The sequence below is a fragment of the Cetorhinus maximus genome, chromosome 5, assembly GCF_964194155.1.
Source record: "Cetorhinus maximus chromosome 5, sCetMax3.hap1.1, whole genome shotgun sequence".
Classification (NCBI taxonomy): domain Eukaryota; kingdom Metazoa; phylum Chordata; class Chondrichthyes; order Lamniformes; family Cetorhinidae; genus Cetorhinus; species Cetorhinus maximus.
The window spans coordinates 137,836,735-137,860,414 of record NC_135883.1 but is presented as its reverse complement, the minus strand read 5'-3'; the positions used below and the strand labels follow the sequence as shown (position 1 = coordinate 137,860,414).

Genomic DNA, 23,680 nt, shown 5'->3' with positions numbered 1-23,680 from the left:
CTCAGTATTGCATTGTAGTTTCAGCCTAAAATGTGTGCTCACAATCTTCTGACCAGAGGCGAGAGTTCTACCAGCTGAGATAAACTTACATGCAAATTAGAAGTGCATATTTAATTAATACCACAAGTGGATTAAGAGTGCAGAAAATTGAATTTTGTCTCCGTGCTAAAGATTTTCTGGTGTCATGAATGTGCCTGACCCACCTGATAAGAGATAAGCCACATTAAAACTGGTGATGTTTTAAGTAAATTGCCAGCATGTAAGCTAGTTAGAAGTTGCCTTACTGTTTTAAAAGGAAGTAATTTCCTGCCAGGATTCTTCCGCGGACAACATCATTGAATCCTTCATGTCTCGTTGCTGCATACAAGGTTTCTGTGGAACTTTCTATTTCACTGCGGTGTCCTTCAAATAAAAATATTTGAAATCAAGAAATGTGCAGAACGGTGGAGTTTACCATTGTGCATTGCAGATATTTAACATATCTCTTGCAGTTTGTAGGCATGTTTTTTTTCTATTAAAACAGGAAAATGAGATGTGGCAACAGTACAAATGTCACATATTGACAAGGAATATCTTTCCATTACATAAACAAGTGACAAATATGAAAAACTAGTAATTGAGTGTTTCACCCTAGCATTGGAGAGGTGCTTTCAGATGTCTAAGTCTAAGCTCTAACTCTCTCCTCAAACCTCTGTGTCTCCTGAAAATACTCAGCAGGTCTGGCAGCATCTTTGGAGAGAAAAATAGAGTTAATGTTTCAGAACTTGGTTCTAATGAAAGGTCATGACCTGAAACATAACTCTTCCTTTATCTCTCCACAGATGCTGCCAAATCTGTTGCATATTTTCAACAGTTTCTGTTATTTCAGATTTCCAGCATCCACAATATTTTGCTTTTGCATTATGGATTGATCTGGTTCCTTGGCATTTATTCGTCAGGATATGGAAACCCAGTTTCTTACAATATGACAGACTTATCCTGAGCTAACTGAACATCTTCTAATGTCAGAATGTGAAAAATTACAAGATGCTCTGCAAAATTGTGAGTGTTTAGTAAAGACCTTGCATTTATATAGCGCCTTTCACATTCTCAGAATGTTTCAAAGCGCTTAGAGTCAATTAATTACATTAGGGGGGAAAAAGATAGTGAGGCAGAATTCTTAGTTACCAGCTAACATAACTCATCATCCTTGACCATCACTAAATTTCATTGATGCAAAGAACAAGATCAGAGATTCTTCCTCGGACAACATCATCAAATCCTTCATGCCTCGTTGCTGCATACAAGGTTTCTGTGGAACATTTTATTGCACTGGTATTGCAGTATTTGCTGATGCTATTAAATCTTTCTCTCAAGTTGGAGGTGGAACTAATATTCAATGAGATTTGGTGAGTGCAAGCTGTATCCAGAAGGGTGATGACCATCCGGTCACACATTCTTCGGTGCTTTGTGATGTGTGCCACGTACTTGTGGGCAGCTCCTGGTATCTGCATAGGTTTTAAAATGGGGAAGATTAAAATGGGATCTGCTTGCAGTTCAATTAGCACCTGAATGAAATAGTTGGCAATGGGTGGTTGAGATTGCGTAATTGCAGTGCAGTGCACATTCAATAGGTTTGGAGGGGCATTGGGATTCATACTCATTTTCCTCCGCCTGCTTATATGCCTCAAGCAAGACTTTTTGACTAAAGTTGGGGGTGTGGGGGGGTGTGGGGGGGGGGGCTGTGGTTGTGGGGGGCGGGGGACGTTTAGGAATTCCAATTAGAACCTGGCAGTCAATAAAAAGTTGAGTGCTTGACTTGTCAGTCAACTGATTACTTTATTCCATTAATCTCTGTACTAATTAAGCAAAAATGCACACAGCCATTACAAGCTGAAGATAGAAGGACAGACTGAAGGCTGACCCCATCAGTCTCTTAGTCAATGCTCAGTTTTGTCAGTATATTTTTGTTATTTTATCATGTTAGGAATAATGTATAACTGTAAAGTTAATTTATATTGGTATTTGTGTGTTTAGAAAGGCGGAACGTAGTTCTATTTTCATTTCAAATTTTTTTGAGAGATTGATGCTGGGAAGTCTGGAGGCTCTGTTTGTATACATGCATTTTTAATGCGGCTTTACAACCATGGAAGCGAAGAGGTGGGTTACAAAAGGGTTAGTAATTTAGTGCTTTTAGGGAAAAAACAAAATAGAAAAACTGTGCTGTTGCCTAGCAACAGGGGTCCAGGGACACACAGACACAGGGAAAGACAGAAGGGCAGTTCAGTCACAGTGTGTGTATGCCAGCGAGAGTGAAGGCAGAAGTTCTAAACTCTCCACTAAGAAATCCTGCAAGACTGCTGGGGAGCTGAGTTTAGGGAACACATCTGTTTGCTCTGAAATTGAATTAATAGTGAGTTTAGAGTGTGGTTTTTGGGTGACTCAGGGGAACAAGCATCTAATGAATACTCAGAAATCCGCCACAAGGAAAACCAATTGCAACTGAGCCAGCCCAAGCAAAAAGCCTTGGTACTGAAACAGTGGTAAATCTTCACTGGGGTTTTGTGTCTGTATGGGTATTGCTGGGATAAAAGGAATAGTGTGAGTTTGAATCATTTTCTGGTATTTGTATTAAAATCTTCCCAACCTTTTTGTCTAGTGTGATACAGTCCATTTTTCTTGTTTAATAGAAGTTTTATTCTTTGAGTTAAAAGTACACTGACAGACTCTTGTGAATATGTTCAGTAACTGACCTCCACAGTTTCTAAAAAACAACAAAGTAAGGATGTATTAAGCCAGATTTCACTCTAGAATCCGACTTGTCCAGTATTAACATCAGCTGGGATCGCAACACAAGGAAAACTACTTTTAATTTCTTATTTTTCAGCATTTTGCTAACATCTTTTTAAATATGAGCTGTTTTTATATGATGATGCTCCCTCTGGTTGTTCAGTGAGTTTATCCATTCAATAGATGCAGACCATGACAAGCGACACGCAAACTGGAGGAACAGCACCTCATCTTCCGACTAGGCACTTTACAGCCTTCCGGGCTGAATATTGAATTCAACAACTTTAGATCTTAAACTCCCCCTCCCCCCATCCCCACCCCGTTTCTCCCCCCCCCCACCCCCCGCTTTATTTTTTTTTCAATAATTTATATAGATTCTTCTTTCCCCACCTATTTCCATTATTTTTAAATCTAAAACTAAAACCTTGTTAGCCTTTCCACCCCACCCCCACTAGAGCTGTACTTTGAATATCCTGTCCTCCATTCTTAATTAGCACTTTTCTCAGACAAAACACCTCTTTGACCCTTTTGTCTGTGACATCTTTTGATTATCTGCTCATCTCCACAATCACCACACCCTCAATGTCTCTCTCTCCCCCACCCCCCACCTTAAACCAATTTATATTTCTCCCTTCTTCTAACTATGCTTCAGTTCTGCCGAAGGGCCATGAAGGCTCGAAACGTTAACTGATTTCTTCTCCGCCGATGCTGCCAGACCTGCTGAGTTTTTCCAGGTAATTCTGTTTTTGTTTTGGATTTCCAGCATCCGCAGTAGCTTTTAGCTTTTTGTTTTTATAAATTTTGATATGTTGGTAAAATTGAATACTGAATGAATGAAGCCACCCCGATCCAGATTCACAAAACTGGCAGAAATACTGTTGAGTTCTCCCCATGGGATGGGTAAGTTTGGTAGGCATTATCATGAATCACTGTATTTTAAGTCTCCATGGTGCCAGACCTCCCAGCTGGGCTTGATTTAGTTCATGCCATGGTTTTGCCAGTTGTTAACTGACTCACATTGAATGGAAATCCTCAATTTTCCATTAAAACAACTTCACTTTCCCGAACAATTTTTCAGCCATTTTAAATATGTCTTAACATCATTGTGAAGTTACGACGTTTCTGTTCATTAGATAGTAATTCTTAATTCTGCACACGTATAGCAATTATTGCCTAATTGAGGTTACAGATTGAGTGAACTCGTCTTTATCCATACTATTGTTGCTCCATACCATATTCTAGTCCATCGAAGCGTGCCATGTTTGATGCCACTTCTGTTGTGCATAGGACGTGATAGCACACAATAGAATACTGGGTATGAGGTAGGGAGACTTCAACAACTCTGGCACCTGCATTTTCAAATAGGTCAGCAGCCTCTGTCCAGCTTTTCAGTACCTCGGTAGACAATCCAGGGGCATGATATTCCTTTCAAAACAAGCAAGAAGGGTATTGATTAATTGCAGGAAAAGTTAAATATCTGATCTCCCACTTCAACTCAACGGGTAAGAAACCACAGTTTTGTAACAAATCCATAAATAACATTTTAATTGTAAAGATCCAAATGTGAAAATTTGTTTTTAAGTTTAATGTCTACGTTCTGGATGGATGCAATAGAGACGGTTTGAAGGACTTCAGAAGGATATGAGTCCCATCTCTAAGTTGTAAGAGCTGCTTTCAAAGGATTTCTTTTTGTTTTGGAGAGGGGCGTCACGCTAAATATGGTGGCTGCTCTTCCAACTTCTTCCCTAATTTAGGTGCGAGGGCTATCAGTGTCTCCCAGAAGCAGCCTATTTCAGAAAGACAGAAGTGGGCACTGAATATCGAGCAGAAGCACAGCCTATCGAAATAAACTTGGCCAGGGTTGGTTTACTGGACTAGATATCTGTTAGTGCTGGAGTTCTATAATGAACCCAGGTGCAGCACTTTTCCCTAACTCTGCATTACAAACCCACCAACAGTGAAAGTTACCCACCCCTAACACAGCATTCCTATCTACCAGTACACTGATATACACCCACCCTTCCCAAACACAGCATTCCAGCCTACCAGTACACCGATATACACTCACCCTCCCCAAACACAGCATTACAACTTACCAGTACACCGATATACACCCACCCTCCCCAAACACAGCATTACAACTTACCAGTACACCGAAATACACCCACCCTCCCCAAACACAGCATTACAACCTACCAGTACACCGATATACACCCACCCTCCCCGAACAAAGCATTCCAGCCTACCAGTACACCGATATACACCCACCCTCCACAAACATAGCCTTCCAACCTACCAGTACACCGATATACACCCACCCTCCCCAAACACAGCATTACAACCTACCAGTACACCGATATACACCCACCTTTCCTGAACATAGCCTTCCAACCTACCAGTACACATACACCCATCCTCCCTGAACATAGCCTTCCAACCCACCAGTACACTGATATACACCCATCCTCCCTGAACATAGCCTTCCAACCCACCAGTACACCGATATACACCCACCCTCTCCGAACATAGCCTTCCAACCTACCAGTACACAGATATACACCCATCCTCCCCGAACATAGCATTCCAGCCTATCAGTACACTGATATACACCCACTCTCCCAAACATAGCATTTCATACCCATCAGCACAGTGATATATACTCACCATTCCTGACACAGCATTATATACCCACCAGCATAGTCCCATCTAACCCACACAAATTGCATACCCACCAGCACAACAATAAATATCCTCAGAATAACTTCAAGGAAGCGTTACACTATCTTCAAGCATCGAGTAACTCTTAGACATGCACCAGATACTGATCAGTATGGTACTTTGGTAGTGTGTGATCCTCTACTGTTAATCAGTGTAGTGTGTGCAAATGACAGAAAATATAATTAACAAAAGCATCTCAGCTACTGAATATATTGGACAAATAAAAAAAGCTGAGAAACGAAATGCACAATCAATATACCTATTTTTAAATGGAATTAGAAACCCTTAATTAGTCCAGAGTTACAGCACTGATTTCAATATAACCAGAAATAATGGTGAACAGGCTGCTGTTCATTCCTAATATAATGCAGTGTAAACTGCAAGTGCACCATACTTTCTATTCAGGGAGTCCTGTACATTCACAAAATAAAAATGTTATCTCTTTCTCAGCAAAAGTTAATAATAATATGTAAAATAACTTGAGTCATCTAGTTTCCTTTAACGTGACTAGAGGGAGATGTTAGAACCATAGAACCATAGAACACTACAGCACAGAAAACAGGCCATTTGGCCCTTCTAGTCTGTGCCGAAATATTATTCCGCTAGTCCCATTGACCTGCACCTAGTCCATAACCCTCCAGACCTCTCCCATCCATGTATCTAATTTATTCTTAAAACTTAAGAGTGAGCCCGCATTTACCACGTCAGATGGTAGCTCGTTCCACACTCTCACCACTCTCTGAGTGAAGAAGTTACCCCTAATGTTCCCCCTAAACCTTTCCCCTTTCACCCTAAAGCCATGTCCTCTCGTGTTTATTTCTCCTAATCTAAGTGGAAAGAGCCTACTCGCATTTACTCTGTCTATACTCCTCACAATTTTGTAAACTTCTATCAAATCTCCCCTCATTCTTCTACGCTCCAAGGAATTAAGTCCTAACCTGTTTAATCTTTCCCTGTAACTCAACTCCTAGACCCAGCAACATCCTAGTAAATCTTCTCTGCACTCTCTCAATCTTACTGATATCCTTCCTGTAGTTAGGCGACCAGAACTGCACACAATACTCCAAAGTTGGCCTCACCAATGTCTTATACAACCTCACCATAACATCCCAACTCCTATATTCAATACTTTGATTTATGAAGGCCAGTATGCCAAAAGCTTTCTTTACAACCTTGTCTACCTGTGACGCCACTTTCAGGGAATTATGTATTTGAACTCCCAGATCCCTTTGTTCCTCCGCACTCCTCAGTGCCTTACCATTTACTGTGTATGTCCTACCTTGGTTTGACCTTCCAAAATGTAACAGCTCACACTTTTCCGCATTAAATTCCATCTGCCATTTTCTGGCCCATTTTTCCAGTTGGTCCAGATCTCTCTGCAAGCTTTGAAAGCCTTCCTCGCTGTCCACAATGCCTCCAATCTTAGTGTCATCAGCAAACTTGCTGATCCAATTCACCACATTATCATCCAAATCTTGATATAGACAACAAACAACAATGGTCCCAGTACAGATCCCTGAGGCACACCACTAGTCACAGATCTCCAGTCTGAGAAGCAATCATCCACTACCACTCTCTGTCTTCTCCCACACAGCTAATTTTGAATCCAGTTTACAACCTCTCCATGTTGAAAAATATTAATAAATTCAAAAACCTGTAACAACAACAACTTGTATTTATATAGCACCTTTAACAGAATAAAGCTTCCCATAGCACGTCACAGTAAAATTAGACACTGAGCTCCATAAGGTCAAATTAGAGCAGACGGCCAAAAGCTTGGTCAAAGAGGTAGGTTTTAGAGAGCAAAGAAAGGAAGGTACAGAGGGGCTCAGGGAGGGAATTCCAGAGCTTACAGCCTCGGCAGCTGAAGGCGCGGCCAACAATGGTGCAGCAATTAAATTCAGGGATTCTCAAGAGACTAGATTTGATGAGGGCAGATATCTCAGAGGATTGTCGGACTGGAGGATATTACCAAGTTTTGGGGAGTCGAGGCTATAGAGGGATTTGAAAACAAAGACGAGAATTTTCAAATCAAGATGTTACTTGACCAGAAGCCAAATTAGGTCAGCGAGCACAGGGGTGATAGGCCAATGGGACTTGGACAGGGTAAGCAGAGTTTTGGATGGCTTCAAGTTTACTGAATTTGTTGAATGTGGGAAGCCAGCCAGGAGTAGTTAGAAAGGTCAAGATTAGGAGTAACAAAGGCACAGATGAAGCAATCATCAGCAGATGAACTGAGACAAGGTGAAATCGGGCAATTAAAAAAAAATAATTTAATGGGACATGAGCGTTGCTGGCTAGGCCAGCATTTTTATTGCCCATTCTTAATCGCCCCTGAGAAGGTGGTGCTGAGCCACCTTCTTGAACCGCTGCAGTCCATGTGGTGTAGGTGCACCCACAGTGCTGTTAGGGAAGGAGTTCCGATATTTTGACCCAGCAACTGTGAAGGAACAATGGTATATTTCCAAGTCAGGAGGGTGTGTGGCTTGGAGGGGAACTTGCAAATGGTGATGTTCCCATGCATTTTCTGCCCATGTCCTTCTAATGGTAAGTGTTGCGGATTTGGAAGATCCTTTTGAAGGAGCCTGGGTGAGTTGCTGCAGTGCATCTTGTAGGTGGTACATACTGTTGCCACAGTGCGTTTGTGGTGGATGGATTGCTGAACAAGCGGGTTGCTTTGTCCTGGATGGTGTCAAGCTTCTTGAGTGTTGTTGGGGCTGCACTCATCTAGGCAAGTGGACAGTATTCCATCACACTTCTGACTTGTGCCTTGTAGATGGTGGACAGGCTTTGGGGAGTCCGGAGATTAGTTATTCTCCGCAGAATTCCAGCCTCTAACCTGCTCTTGTAGCCACAGTATTTATATGGCTAATCCAGTTCAGCTTCTGGTCAATGGTAACCCCCAGGATGTTGGTATTGGGGGATTCAGTGACAGTAATGCGATTGAATGTCAAGGAATCCAATGGTTGGATTCTCTCTTGTTGAAGATAGTAATTGCCTGGCACTTGTGTGGCACAAATGCAACCTGGTCAAAGAGGTAGGTTTTAGCGAATGAAGAGAGGAAATAGATAGTCTTAATGATGGTGCAGATAGGTGGTTGGAAGCTCATCTCAGGGTCAAATATATCACCAAGGTTGCGAATAGTCTGGTTTAGTCTTCGGACGGTTGCCAGGAAGAAGGACAGAGCCGATAGCTAGGGAACAGATTTTGGAGAAGGGACCAAAGAAAATGGCTTCAGTCTTCCAAATATCCAGTACTGGATGTCAGATAAACAGTCTGATAATTTAGCAACAGTGGAGGAATTGAGAGAGGTGGTGGTGAGCAGAGCTGGGTGTTGTCAGTGTACATGTGAAAACTAACGCTATGCTTTCAGATGATGTTACCAAGGGGCAGCATGTAGATGAGAAATAGAAGGGGCTAAGAATAGATCCTTGGGCGATATCAGAGGTAACAGTGTGGGAGCAGGAAGAGAAGCCATTGCAAATGATACTCTGGGTGCGACTAGATAGGCAAGAATGGAACCAGGTGAGTGCAATTCTATCCTGAATGACAGTGGAGAAATGATGGAGGAGGATGTGGTGGTCAGCTGCGTCAAAGGCTCCAGGCAGGTTGGGAAGAACAAGGTGGGATAGTTTACCTTTGTCACAGTCACAGGATATCATTTGTGTCTTTGATAGAAGCCATTTTGATACTGTGGTGGGGTGGAAACCAGATTGATGGGACAAACAACAAATAATGGCTGGGATCAAAATGGTTATCAAAATGTTGGAGGACATTTCCACAGGTGCCAGTCACCTGCCTTCATTCTCTGTTCCATTATACAAATAAAATCTGTTTTCTGCAATAATTGTGAAGAATTGTCAAAGCCTTCCAGGGTTAGTTTAAGGGATTTCAGGGAATGTGTCAATGTTCACAGTGAGGACAGGAATTTTATCACACAGAAAAGATAGAAAACTATTGTTTTAAATGAATTGAAATAATTCAACTGAAAATTAATCACAGTATTAGAATTTACCAATTGGTCACTTTAGGAATGAGAAACATGCGGGGTGCATGAGGGTGGGGTGCATGAGGGTGGGGTGGGAGGTTGGTGGGTGGGGGTTTGCACTGAGGAAAGAAGCAAATTACTTCCTCAATTTAGATCTCTTGTGGCTGTTCCTTAAAAGTAACTTCTGATAGGCTGTTTAAATTGAAGTGAGTCATCTTCTAACCCAGTACTGATTGAGTATTGTTCTATCGTTGGCTGGAATGGGATTAGAAAATTATGCCAGCTCTACACTGGGTTCTAATTATGGGAAAAATGCCAATCTCTGTTATTTAAGGGAAGACACTCAATGACTGAACTGAAGGTAGGTTTTGGAAAAGTGCAATTGCCAGGCTCTTCCTAATCTGAAGTATTGCTCCCCTTGCTATGGAAGTAATACTGAAAAAATCCTGGTTTAAAATAACTGGCAGGAATACTATAAGAAAAACACTTAATTTAATGGAGTGTGTACCCTGGTGTGATTGTTGTGAGAGACACTGGTCTTTCATTTCTGAGACCCGAGTTCAGATCCAGCCCACACTGATAGGAGGAAATTTCTTCTGTCTACTGGCTGGAATGAGCTTTGGTAGGATCATCACAGCATGCATTTAACACAAATTGGCAATCTTGCTCAGACAGAGAGAAGGGAGAACTTTATGTCGTGCTTAACACTGACAGTGAGCGCTTGTGCTGGTTCCATTTCCCAACACAAACGCAATTTAATGAGCACAAAAAAGAAAGTTTTAAAAGTGTACTGCAATGTCCTCCTTTGATCTGAAGAACTTATATGAGCAGAAAACATGTTGTTGAAGCAGTTATCTGCTTTTCACAATTCAGTTGCTTTTACAAGTTACCTTACAACAGGATTATCAAATCTAAGTAGTTATAGGCCTTACCTTGGGAATCCCCACACACAGATTTCTGACATCTATCTCATCAGGTAATTCAAAGGGTTCGAATGGGTCCTGTATGGTGGTGGAGTCTTTGGGATCATGCCCAGCAAGCGCACCTAATGCAGAATCACAGCAAAATTACTAAAAGCATTGTCCAAAACTAGCAGTCACTCAGCACACCGAGCAATACATTCAATGGCTCAGCTGGTGAACAGTGGATGGGGTAACGAAGGTCAGATTAGAAGGCAACATTTTTTAAAATTTGTCCTGGATTTTTATATTTTTAAGTTCACTTTTTGGTTCTATTTTCTCTTCTTTCCATTTTAGATTCCTTCCAATTGGTACAGAAGGGAGAGTAAGTAACCTGCTCCTGCCCCTTCACAACAGCACTCAAAAAGTGTCTACGAAAAGAGGTGAGAAATTGGCTACAAATTGGCTTCCCTTTCCTATTGGTGATGGTATTGGTGATTGGTGATGGTATTTTTATGAGAAAAAGGCACAATGCTGAATTTTGGAGTCCAGGCTTGTATCTACTGCGGAAACATAGGGCAGAATTTTGCCGTTGGTGGGCGGGCTCGATGGGGGCGGTCAGGAAGCCGATCACCACCCGCGATCGGCACCGGACTGCGAATTCACGCTGGTAAAATTCACACGCCCAGTGTGAAATGCGAGCGGCAGCGTTGAGTGCTGCCTGTGCAGGCGGGGGTAGGAGGGCAAGCAGACCGAGCGCGAATGAGCGCTTCATAATCTCCAAGGCACAGAGCTGCCACAGGGAGATGAAGAGATATTAAAAAAAATATAATGAAAAGTGTCCCCTCATGTGACTCTGTCACATGAGCAGGGACATGTTATTAATGAAAAATTAAAGTTTTTATTTTTATTTGCTTTTGGAAACCTCACCCCGCCAACCATTAGGTTGGACGGGCAGCGAAAAATTTAAGTTAATTGATTACTTAATGGCTTTAACGGGCCTTTTAAATGTCGGCGGGCGGGCTGCTGGCTCCAGCGTGCGCCCACCGACCAAACTATCGCACGACCGCGCATTGATGTCGGCACGCTCGGCCGATGTCAACATGCATCATTTCACACTCCAGCAGGTCGGACGCGTGCCCGCCCACTGAGCAAAAATTTTTGCCCATGATTACTGTATAAGCTGTGCCTTTATGGGTATGAAACTGGAATTATCAAGGACTTCCATTCTAGAAGACGCCAACAGGCTGATGGAATGGGTGGGCACATGGCAGATGAAATTAAACACAGAAAAGTATGAAGTGATACATTTTGGCAAGAAGACTGTAGAGTCACAATAGAAACCAAATGGTACATAAGACCACAGACCATAACACATAGGAGTAGAAGTAGGCCATTTGGCCCATTGAGTCTGCTCCACCAATCAATGAGATCATGGCTGATCTGATAATCCTCAATTCCACTTTCCTGCCCTTTCTCCATAACCCTTGATTCCCTTACTGATTAAAATTCTGTCTATCTCAGCCTTGAATATGCTTAACGACCCAGCCTCTACAGACCTCTGCAGTAAAGAATTCCACAGATTGGCTACCCTCTGAGAGTAGAAATTCCTCCTCATCTCTGTCTTAAATGGGCGACCCCTTACTCTGAGATGATGCCCTCTGGTCCTAGACTCTCCCACAAGGGGAAACAACCTCTCAGCATCGACACTGTCAAGCCCCCTAAGAATCTAATATGTCGCCTGTCATTCTTCTAAATTCCAATGAGTACAGGGCCAACCTACTCAACCCCTCCTTATGAGAAAAAATCCCCTTACCCGGGATCAACCTAGTGAACCTTCTCTGGACTGCCTTTAATGCCAGTATATATTTCCTTAGGTAAGGGCACCAAAATTGTTCACAGTATTCTAGGTGTGGTCTAACTAGTGCCCTGTACAGTTTTAGCAAGACTTCCCTATTTTTATACTCCATGCCCTTTGAAATGAAGGCCAACATTCCATTTGCCTTCCCTATTACCCTGTTGAACTTGTATGTTAGCTTTTTGGGATTCATGCACAAGGACTCCCAAATCCTTCTTTGTGCTGCAGTCTTCTACAGTCTTTCTCCATTTAAATAATATTCAGCTCCTCTGTTTTTCCTGCCTGAGTACATAACCTCACATTTTCCCACATTATATTCCATTTGCCAAGTTTTTGCCCACTCACTTAACCTGCCTATATCCCTCTATAGACTCTTTGTGTCATCCTCACCGCTTGCCTTCCCACCTATTTTTGCATCATCTGCAAACTTGGAGATAGTACATTCACTTCCCTCATCTAAGTCATTAACATATATTGTAAATAATTGAGGCCCCAGTACGGATCCCTGTGGCACTCCACTAGTTACAGGTTGCCATCCTGAAAATGCCCTCCCTTATCCCAACTCTGTCCTCTATTAGTTAGCCAATCCTCTGTCCATGCTAATATACTACCCTCAACATCATGGGCTCTTATTAAGTAGCCTTAAGTGCGGTACCTTATCAAATGTCTTTTGGAAATCCAAATATATTACAGCTACTGGTTCCCCTTTATCTATCGTGCTTGACACCTCCTCAAAGAATTCTAATAAATTTGTTAGGCATGATTTCCCCTTCATGAAGCCATGCTGACTCTGCTTGATTAGATTATGTATTTCTAAATGCTCTGCGATTACATCCTTTATAATAGACTCCAACATTTTCCCAATGACAGATGTTAAGCTAACTGGCCTATAGTTACCTGTTCTTTGTCTCCCTCCCTTTTTGAATAAAGGTGTTACATTGGCCGTTCTCCAATCCTCTGGGACTTTTCCAGAATCTCAGGATTCTTGGAAGATTACTACCAGTGCATCCACCATCTCTGTAGCTACTTCAGGTAATTGGATAATTAATTGAAGAAAAAGAAATTGCACAGGGATATGGGGAAAAAATAAGACTAACTGGATTGTTCTTTGAAAGAGTTGCTTCAGGCTTGATGTGCTAAATGGGCTCCTTCTGTGTTGTACTATTCTATGATTCTAATTAGCCATGGCTGAGACGGTGGTCAACAACTGGTGTCCGTACGTCATATATACAATAGAAGAACTACATAGTTTCACAGATAATACAGAATAAGAGGGGGCCATTTGTCCTGTCATGTCTGTAAAGGTATAGGGAATTCTGAGAGGTCAGCGGATGCCTGATATGCAGACAGCCTCCAAACTAAGCAATTGAGGCCCCACAGGCAGGAAAGTGGAATTACGGCTACAAACAGATGAGCCATAATCTTATCAAATAGCAGAGCAGGCTCGATGGGCCAAATGGCTGACTCCTGCTCCTATTTCTTATGATCTTATAAAGGTAGAGCTTATCAAAAATCAGAGCTTAGGTAAAGGTTGGCAACAGCAATAGCTCAAAGATCTCAAAGTACAGTGCTGCAGTTTAACCAGCTGAAACTATGCAGTTAATGAGCTTTGAGCACTGATAAACTCCCCCATGCCTATCCAGCTGATACCAGCCTACCCACTGGGGCACAAGCTTACAAGGCTGTCAGGAGCTGAGTGGGAAGAATTCTAGATTGCAGTGGCATAATTATGTCCTTGAGTCCCATTAATGAGACACGCTGGCTGATAAAGCATTAACTATGCCCCACTATACTGTGGACTTGCCTGACTCAGTTGTTGAATGGCTGGCATAGACAGGTTGGGTCAAATGGCTTGTTTCAGTGCTATGTAATTACTGTAAGCTAGGTTTCAAGCTTCCATTCCAGGCATATCACTGTGGAACCCACTTGACCCTAAAGAGAGGCTGTCTACCTCTCTCAAGAGGACAGCTACTTATCAACTTGGTTCAGCTGACAGCATGTGAATCAGATGGTTGTGGGTTCAAGTTCAACTATAAACTTGAGTCTTTAATCTCGGCTGGCACTCTTAAGTCATGCAGAGGGAGGGGTGCATTGTTGGAGTTAAACCAAGGCCCTGCTTGCTTACTCTTGTAAAAGCTACACTCTACTTGAAGAAGAGCAGGGAGTTCAGCCAGTCTCCTGGCCAACAGAGATTTCTCCAACAAATTCAGTAGAACCTGGGATAAATAAATCCACTTCAAGAAACTGAAATTTAGAGTATTAAAATAGATTTCATAGAATTATAGGACGGTCACACCATAGGGTCCAACATGCTCGTGCTGGCTCTCTGCAAGAGCAACTCAGCTAGTCCCAAACTGCCATCCATTCTCCACGGCCCTGCAAATTTTCTCTCTTCAGGTTCTTATTCAGTTTCCGATTGAATCTGCCTCTGCCACACTCTCAGATGCTGTATTCTTGCCAGTTGCTGAATAAAAAAAGACTTTAATCATGTTGCCTTTGGTTCTTTTGTCTTCGCCTTATATCAGTGACCTCCGGCTCTCTACCCTTCTGTCAATGGGAACAATTTCTCTCTACCTACTCTGTCTAGACCCCTTGAGTTTGAACACCTCTATCAAAGCTCCTCTGAACCTCCTCTTCTCTCAGGAAAACAGCCCTTGCCTTCTCCAATCTGCGTAACTGAATTCTCTCATCCATGGAACCATTCTAGTAAATCTTTTCTGCACCTTCCGCAGTACAGCGAAAGTTTACTCGATTGGTTCTGGATTGCGAGGGCTGTCCAATGATGAGACACTGAGTAAATTGGAAGTGTACTCTCTGGAGTTTAGAAGAATAAGCAATCTTAAGAAAAATACAAGGTTCTGAAGAGGCTTGGCAGGGTAGAGAGAGAAATTGTTTCCCCTGGCTGGGGAACCTGGAACAGCCTCTGGATCAGGGCTCGTTTATTTGGGATTGAGACTGAAGAGAGATTTTTTCACTCAGAGGGTTGTGAATCTTTGGAATGATCTACCTAGAGAGCTGTGGATGTTCCACTGTTGAATATATTCAAGACTGGGATAGATTTTTGATCTCTCAGAGAATCAAGTGATATAGGGAGTGGTTGAGAAAATGGAGTTGAAGCAAAAGATCAGCTATGATCATATTGAATGGTAGAGTCGGATCAATTGTCTCTACAGGCTACTCCCGCTCCTATTTATGTTCTTATAAATTAGCAGAAGTGAATTAATTTTTCACATGTATGTCTCACCATTGAGAGCTCTTGGCCCCCTCACACTTGGTTTCTAAGGTCCTGCAAAATAAGCACAAATATAAATAGAGCTTTTTTTAATGTTAAAATGTAACCTACCTAGTACCGTGCATACATCATCTACACATCTGGTCATAATACCAGGAACATCCATAGAGTTGACTAACGGTATGAGACCATAGCGAGAAAGCAAACCATAGGAGCTCTTGAAGCCTACAATACCACAGTGGGCTGCAGGATTGCGCGTGGAACCACCTGTATCTGAACCTAAAGAACTGGAAGAAAAGTTGTACGATTAGTATTTTTAGTGACACGTGCTCTCCTTCAACGGTGTCAACGTTATTTCCTTACATGAACTCATATATAAAGGATCTCACTGGAATTTAAGACATTTATAATAAAGAAGCATATACAGCTAGTAAATTGAGATTAAACAAAAGTTGAAATGTAAAACTGAAGATAAATTCTGGAAAATGAGTAATATGGAAACCGGCAGAGAGATAAAGATTCATCTGAAACAAGATACCATTTGCACAAATGCCTTGGGTTTTGAGCTGTAGCCCCAATAAAAAGGCTTCATGATGATTCTAAGGAGTTCTGGATGGTTATATCCCATAGCGATATAGAGTAATGGCTGCAGATTTGGACAGGTATGGTGATCAGATTATTTAGTCAGCATATTTGCTTTATCATCAGTACACAACTGCAGAGCATGATGTTAATATTAATAATATTATATGACATTGGGGAGATGGTGCAGCAGTGGTAATGTCACTGGACTAGTATTTCAGAGGCCTAGGCTAATCCTCTGGGTGCAAAGGTCCAAATCCTACCATGGCAGGTGGTGGAATTTAAATTTAATTAGTAGTTTTTGTCTTAAAAATAAAGCTAGTCTCAGTAATGGTGACTATGAAACTATCAAGAGTTGTCATAAAAACTCATCTGGTTCACTGATGTTCTTTAAGGAAAGGAAATCTGCCATTCTTACCTGAACTGGTGTACATGTGACTCCAGAGCCACAGGAATGTGGCTGACTCTTAACTGCCCTCTGAAATGGCCTTGCAAGCAACTCAATTCAAGGGCAATTAGGATGGGCAACACACGCTGACCTTGCCACATCCCATGAGAAAATAAAAAAAATCTCTCTTAAACAGTACCTTGAGATCAAGGATGACTTGCTTCCACTCTGGTTCAATGGATTCTGAAATAGCTGATAAGTTCAATGCACAATTTACAGACTCCTGCCACGTGGAGGGCAGGTGGTGCTACAAGGTTTGGGTATATGGGGAGTTTGGAGGATTTTTAATCCTTCCAACACCTCGACTTCACCTCTGCACAGTCTCGACGTAGTGTCTCAATGTGTTTGGTGCCTTCCCCATTTAGCCTTCTCCATTTTGATTGGTCACAAGCCAGGTCTCCCACGAGTCGGTGGGTATGTTGTCTCTCTTCAGGGATGCCTTGAGGACATCCCTAAAGCATTTACACAGTCCTCCCGGGAGTCTCTTACTGTGACCGAGTTTTGAGTAGAGCAGTTACTACATGAGTCTGGTGTCAGGCATACGAACAACATGTCCTGCCCAGTGGGTCTGGTTTTGAGTGTTTAGCTCCTGTACTCAAGTCCTCTAGCAATGAAGGACAACATACCATTTGCCGTCTTAACTACTTGCTGCACTTGCATGCTTGCTTTCAGTGGGTGGTGTACAAGGACACCCAGGTCCCTCTGCACATCAACATTTCCCAATCTCTCACCATTTAAGTGATACTTTGCCATTCTATTGTTCCTACCGAAGAGGATAACTTCACACTTATCTACATAATACTGCACCTGCCATGTATTTGCCCACTCACTCAACTTGCCTAAATCACTTTGAAGCCTCTTAACATCCTCCTCACCACTCACATTCCCACCAAGTTTCGTATTGTCAGCAAACTTGGAAATATTACATTTGGTTCCATCATCCAAATCATTGATATATATTGTGAATAGTTGGGGCCCAAACACTGATCCCTGTGGTACCCCACTAGTCACTGCCTGCCACTCCTGACCTACTCCTGCTCTTATTTTCTATGTTTCTATGGCAGAATTTTCCCCCAGTCAGGGGGCGGGGGGAAGTTCAGGAGCGGGCATGTGCAGGCGCGCCTCCGATTGGCGCCCCTGAGCGCCGCCATTTTACGTGGGCGGGCCAATTAAGGCCCACCCAGTATGAGGTCCGCCAGAAAGCGCTATGTGCTCCCTGTGCGGGCGAGGTGGGGGGGTGGGGGGGGGAGATTCCCTAAGCCGAGAGTATACTCTTTTGCGCATGCGCACGAAAGAGTGCATTCGTCTCCTTCAGGCTAAGTGCTGCCTCAGGGAGATCGGCTCCAAATTAAAAAATGTTAAAAATAGAAAAATAAAACTTCCCTGACACGTCCCCTCATGCGACACTGTCACATGAGTTAGGACACGTCCATCACTTTTAGTTAAACTTTTATTAAATTTTTAAAAACCTACATGAAACCTCATCTCGCCCGTGGATGAGGTTTTATTCTTTTTCTGAAGCCTGCCAGGGCTCCCGGCCTGCCCACCAACCTTAAGTCTGGATGGGCAGGTCCTTTAATTACCGCAATTACTTTTTTAACATCCTCAATTGGCTGTTGACAGGTCGGCGGGCGCACAGCTGATTCGGCTGTGCCCCAGCCGACCTGAAAATTGAAACGACACGGGGTGACGTCGGGAGCTCCGCCCAATGTCATCCCACGTCATTTTACGCGTCGGCGTGCAGGTCCCGCCCCCCCCCCCCCCCCCACCCCCCCACACACACACACAAAATCCTGCCCCATGTTTCAATGCTGGGCAACTTGGCTTGGGAGAATATGCTGCTGTTGGGCCACCTTACTTGCTATCGGATTTGGAGGATCTTGAACGCACCACTAATGGTACTTCTCCAGTGCTTTGAAGTGCCTGCTGTAGGTTGTCCAAGTCTCTGAAGCATATATTAGGTGGGCAAATCACATTAGTATGAATCTAGAAATTCGCCAATATCATTGGCATGCCACGATAGTAGGTTGTAAGGAAAGACAGAGAATCAAAAGCTATGGAGCAAGATTGTTCATGTGCTGTTGGGTCTACAAATGAGACCCTCTGGAAAGCAACAGATGTAAAGGTGGATTAATATTGTTGAGAGTTTTGCAGTTGGTTGTCTTCTTTAGAAGATTTAAGTGATCTGTTGAGAGCCCATGCATGACTTGTGCATGGAACAGAAATGATGAGTCAAATGCCGATTCCCCATTTCATACTTTGTTGCATCCTTCAGAGTAATCTGCTTTTATCTGTTTTAATCTGCCAAGTCTAGAACAGAAAACCTTCCACATTAAGTACAGGAGACAACCATTTTCGCCCATCATACTTGAGTGCTCCTAGCCCCACATGAGAGTCATTTTGCTATGTCCTTTAATTTTTTTTATTCAAGTCATTGGCCTGGATTTTGTGGTAGTAACGAAAGTAAAATTGTCACCCTTCGTACCATTACTCCTTGGAGACTGACAGCAAATTCTGGAGTCCACACAAGCGCAATTACACACAGGAATCAAGAGGTTGCTGTCAGTGATTCGACACTTCTCCATATGGTGCTCTGTTGAAGCCCCTGCAGACCGCAATCGATTAGAAATCTCTGAACTAACACAAACCTCCTCTTTTATGCAGTAATATCGCTGTTAAAACCCCCTAAAAAGTTACACCTCATAAATGAGGAAATGCAGGAACTCATCAAGGCTCCTTAGACAGCACATTCTAAACCCACGACTGCTACCATCTAGAAGGACAAGGGCAGCAGATACATGGGAACACCGCCACCTGGAGGTTCCCCTCCAAGCCACTCACCATCCTGACTTGAAAATATATCGCCGTTCCTTCACTGTCGCTGGGTCAAAATCCTGGAACTCCTTACCTAACACCACCTACATCACACAGACTGCAACGGTTCAAGGAGGCAGCTCACCACCACCTTCTCAAGGGCAATCAGAGATGGGCAATAAATGTTGGCCTAGCCAGCGATGCCCACATCCTATGAATGAATAATTGAATTAATGAATTAATTAATTCAGATCTAAGTCATAATTTCTGGTGAAGAATCTCTTCTGGCCCTGGAAATCTAATTTTATACTTCAACATTTTCCATTTTGTTAAAAATTCCAATTCTAACAATCAATTTAAAACTTGTTTCAGGTAATTCAGTTTTTACCTCACGCCGAATTGTATATTTCACTCTTAGACAAAGTGAAGGATAATTAGTGCACTTTACTTCCTGGTTTATTGTCTGGCATACTTCAATTTTTAAAATTTTAATTCAATCAAGGGATGTGGGCAACTTTGGCAAGGCCGCCATTTATTGCGCATCCCTAACCATCCTGGAGACGGTGGGGGGGGGGGCGATGGCGTAGTGGTAATGTCACTGGACTAGTAATCTAGAGCCCGGGGCTAATGCTCTAGAAAGTCAGGTTCGCATCCCACCACAGCAGCTGGTGGAATTTAAATTCAGTAAATAAATCCGGAATTAAAAAGTTAGCCTTGGTAACAGTGACCATGAAACTATTGTCGATTGTTGTAAAAACTCATGTGGTTCACTGATGTCCTTTAGGGAAGGAAATCTGTTGTCCGTACCTGGTCTAGTCTACGTGTTGCTCCAGACCCACAGCTATGAAAGGTTACTAGATCTTCATTGGCCGCTTTCTGAGAGGTGCTTATCCACTGATTGTGAAATCTGGCCACTTTCTAACATAGAAAATAGGAGCAGGAGTAGGTCCTTCTAGCTTGCTCCACCATTCAATATGATCGTGGCTGATCTTCTTTCAACACCATACTCCCGCTCTCTCCCCATACCCCTTGATGTCTTTAGAGTCTATTTCTATATAAATCTTTTTCCTTCTTAAATATATTTAGTGGCTTGGCCTCCATGGCTTTCTGTGGTAGAGAATTCCACAGGTTCGCCACCCTCTAAGTGAAGATCTTTCTCCTCATCTCAGTCCTAAATGGCCTATTCCATGTCCGGAGATTGTGACCCCTTGTTCTAGACGCCCACAGTCAGAGGAAACATCATCCCTGCAACCAGTCTGTCCAGCCCTATCAGAATTTTATATGTTTCAACGAGATCCCCTCTCATTCTTCTAAACCCCAATGAATACAGGCCTAGTCGACCCAATCTCTCATCACACGACAATCTTGCAATCCCAGGAATCAGTCTGGTGAACCTTCGCTGCGCTCCCTCTATGGCAAGTATATCCTTTCTTAGGTAAGGAGACTAGACAAACTTCAATAGGCACTTGGAATAAGAAATTCAATATTCTAATACTGTTCTTGCATGAAAACATTTCCCGTGGCCTCATAGCTATGGGAATGGCTTTACAGCAATTTATTGAACAGTGGTAATAATCTTTCATTATTTAATCCCTCAAACAATTTCTAAATTTAGAACATTTATTACATGTGCTGTAGTGGTACAATTAACCTGAAGCTCAACAGGAGCAGCCACATAGATACTGCGGCTATAAGAGTAGGCCAAAGGCTGTGGAAAGTGGTTAACCTCCAAACTCCCCAAAGCCTCTTGACCACCTGGAGGCACAAGTCAGAAGTGCGATGGAATACCCTCTACCAGCCTGGATGGGTACAGCTGCAATAATAATCTTGACACAAGAACGATGAAGGAATCCAGGATCCATCCAGGAAAAAGCGGTCTGCTTAATTGGCATCCCAAACACTGGATGAAATATTCACCCCCCCTACCATCAGCGTACCACGGTTACACTATGTAGTAGCTGGAGGTTGCGCTGCGGCAACTCATCAAACCTTATGCGGCATCATTGCCTAAACCTGCGTTCCCCACCACATAAGAGGACAAATGTAGCAGGTGCAAGGAAACTTCCAAGTTCCCCTCAAGTCATACACACCTTGACTTGCACATATATTGCCAAATATATACCCTTCCAAGCCACACACCATCCCAACTCCCAACTTGGGACTATATTCGCCATTCCTTCAGTCTCGCTGGGTCAAAATTTTGGAACTCCCTCCCTAACAGCACTATGGGTGTACCTACACCACATGGATTGCAGCGGTTCAAGAAGGCAGCTCACCAGCACCTTCTCAAGGGCAAACAGGGATGGGCAATAAAAGCTGGCCTAGCCAGCGATGCCCAAATCCCTTGAACAAATAAATAAAATTAATTAATTAATTGTCATTGTGTCAAAATCTACATAATAGGCCTGAACTTCCGCACAGTGGCAATTGGAGTTGGATTGCCACTCCGCTCCTAGTTTCTTACCTCAAAATTCTTGTGGTCCCTTCTCACCTGACCTTCCAACTCAGGCCAGGTGAGAACTTACCTTAAATAATGGCACTAGCTGCCATAAGTTTAAAGGTCCAGCCACTTTCAAGGAAGGAAGCAGGCAGGTTTGTAAGGTAAGTGGGTGGGGTTTTGGGGGAGCGGGGGAGGATGTGCAGTTGGTGGGGGTGGTCAGGTGCTTCAGGGGGGCAAGGGGGAGGGTCGAATGGTCTGGTGGGCTTTGCAGTTGGAGGGGTTGCAGTTGGAGGAGGGTGTGCAGTCAGGCGGTCCTCAGGGGAGCTTGGGCGGGCGTGGAGGGTGTGAGAGTGGTGGGAGGGTCCTGTGTGGATGGGGCAGTCCATGTGGGAAAATGGGGGGTAGTGGTGGGGTGTAGGCGGGGGTCCCATGTAGAGTCTGGGGAGGTCAGTACAATAGCTACCCAGAAGCTAGAAGTAGTTTTAATTCTTATAATTTTTTTCCGGGAACTATTGCTGTATGACGGTCAGAACCATTCGAAGTTGCAATTTAAATCACATTTTTGGATGGTTCCCAGTGCAGGGCAATTGCCTATCGGGAGTTTGAACTTCCCGGGCAATTGCTGTGCAATTCTTACCTGGGAACCTCAGGGTATGGGGAGTTCCCCAGCACATCTTTGGGGTGCCCCCAGATACACGGCCCTGGAGCTCAGAAGTTAGAGGCCAACAGTACTATGAGACAACTGCAGCAGTGGAGGAAAAAGGGCCAACTCAACCCTCTCTTGGTAACTAGGAATGAATGCTGGTCTTGCTGCCATATTTCGCAACTTAATTTTTAAAAAATCCTGGTGATAACACTTCTTACTATAGCAGAGTATTTAAGCAATGCTCCCGCATGCCAAAGCAAAGTGGCAACAAACACAGGCTTAACCACTAGCTCAGTTTTTAGGAGTTTGACTCTAGTTATATGATATTTGCCTGATGGCAGTTTGAAATCTTAAGCTTGTAATTAGCGATTAAGCTACATTTAAAAATTCATATCGAGGAATTTGGGAAAAGAAAATGAAAAGAAAAAAGTATTGAAATACTCACGCAAAACACGTTAGCGAAGCAACTGCTACCGCACTACCTCCAGAACTACCGCCTGCTATCACCCAATCTGAATCTTCCATTTTGTGGTCGTGACCGAGTTGCTCTCTGTGCTGTTCGGAATATCCCCAAGGATTTCTCACTGGTCCAAAGATGCCATCAATACTCCCACTCCTAGGGAATTGAAGCATGTCGTGACATTACGGTCATAGTGATTCATCAGTTTCCCAGCTTTGGACTAAAGGTTGACACCACAGCGACCTTATTATAGCCTGAAACCTGACATCTCAAACTGCGGCTGGTTACAACAATTGTAATGCTTTTTAGTATGGCTAGCCAGGTCGCCTCCTTCATAACATCAAAGTATATCAGATCAATCACAACAGTTAACAGAAATTAGGTAAATATTTGAAGTGGAAAAATAGTAAATGTTATGTGGAAATAAGAGGAAAATTAGACTAGAATTAATTGATCAGTAGTGGAGCTAGCACACCTATAAAAGTTTGTACCAACATTTCTGAGATTCAAAAACCTTACTGATCAAGTCTGTAAAAGACACAATGGCCCAGAACTTCTGTGGAGTGGCAATCACCATCAGATTGTCAGGGGTGTGGAGCGGTGGACAGTGGAATGTGAGGGGGTGATCGGCCCTTATAACTTTTCCTGCATAGCTATTCTGGTAGGAGAGTCAGAATCATAGAAACAAAGAAAATAGGAGCAGGAGTAGGCCATTCGGTCCTTCGAGCCTGCTCTGCCATTCATCATGATCATGGCTGATCATCCAACTCAATAGCCTGCTCCTGCTTTCTCCCCATATCCTTTGATCCCTTTCGCCCCAAGAGCT

The 23,680-nt window shown here is 43.1% G+C and overlaps 1 protein-coding gene across 2 annotated transcripts in view; it reads right to left on the bottom strand.

Moving 5' to 3' along the window:
* qrsl1 (glutaminyl-tRNA amidotransferase subunit QRSL1) overlaps positions 1-23,680 on the bottom strand; it is a 49,801-nt gene that overhangs the window by 5,130 nt on the left and 20,991 nt on the right. For both annotated transcript variants that reach the window (XM_078542515.1, XM_078542514.1), the window contains 5 exons: positions 22,840-23,010; positions 15,576-15,751; positions 10,408-10,520; positions 4,002-4,194; positions 285-402 (listed from right to left, as the gene is read on the bottom strand). In XM_078542515.1, the coding sequence (XP_078398641.1) occupies positions 285-402; positions 4,002-4,194; positions 10,408-10,520; positions 15,576-15,751; positions 22,840-23,010 (771 nt within the window). The remainder of the gene's footprint in view (positions 1-284; positions 403-4,001; positions 4,195-10,407; positions 10,521-15,575; positions 15,752-22,839; positions 23,011-23,680) is intronic.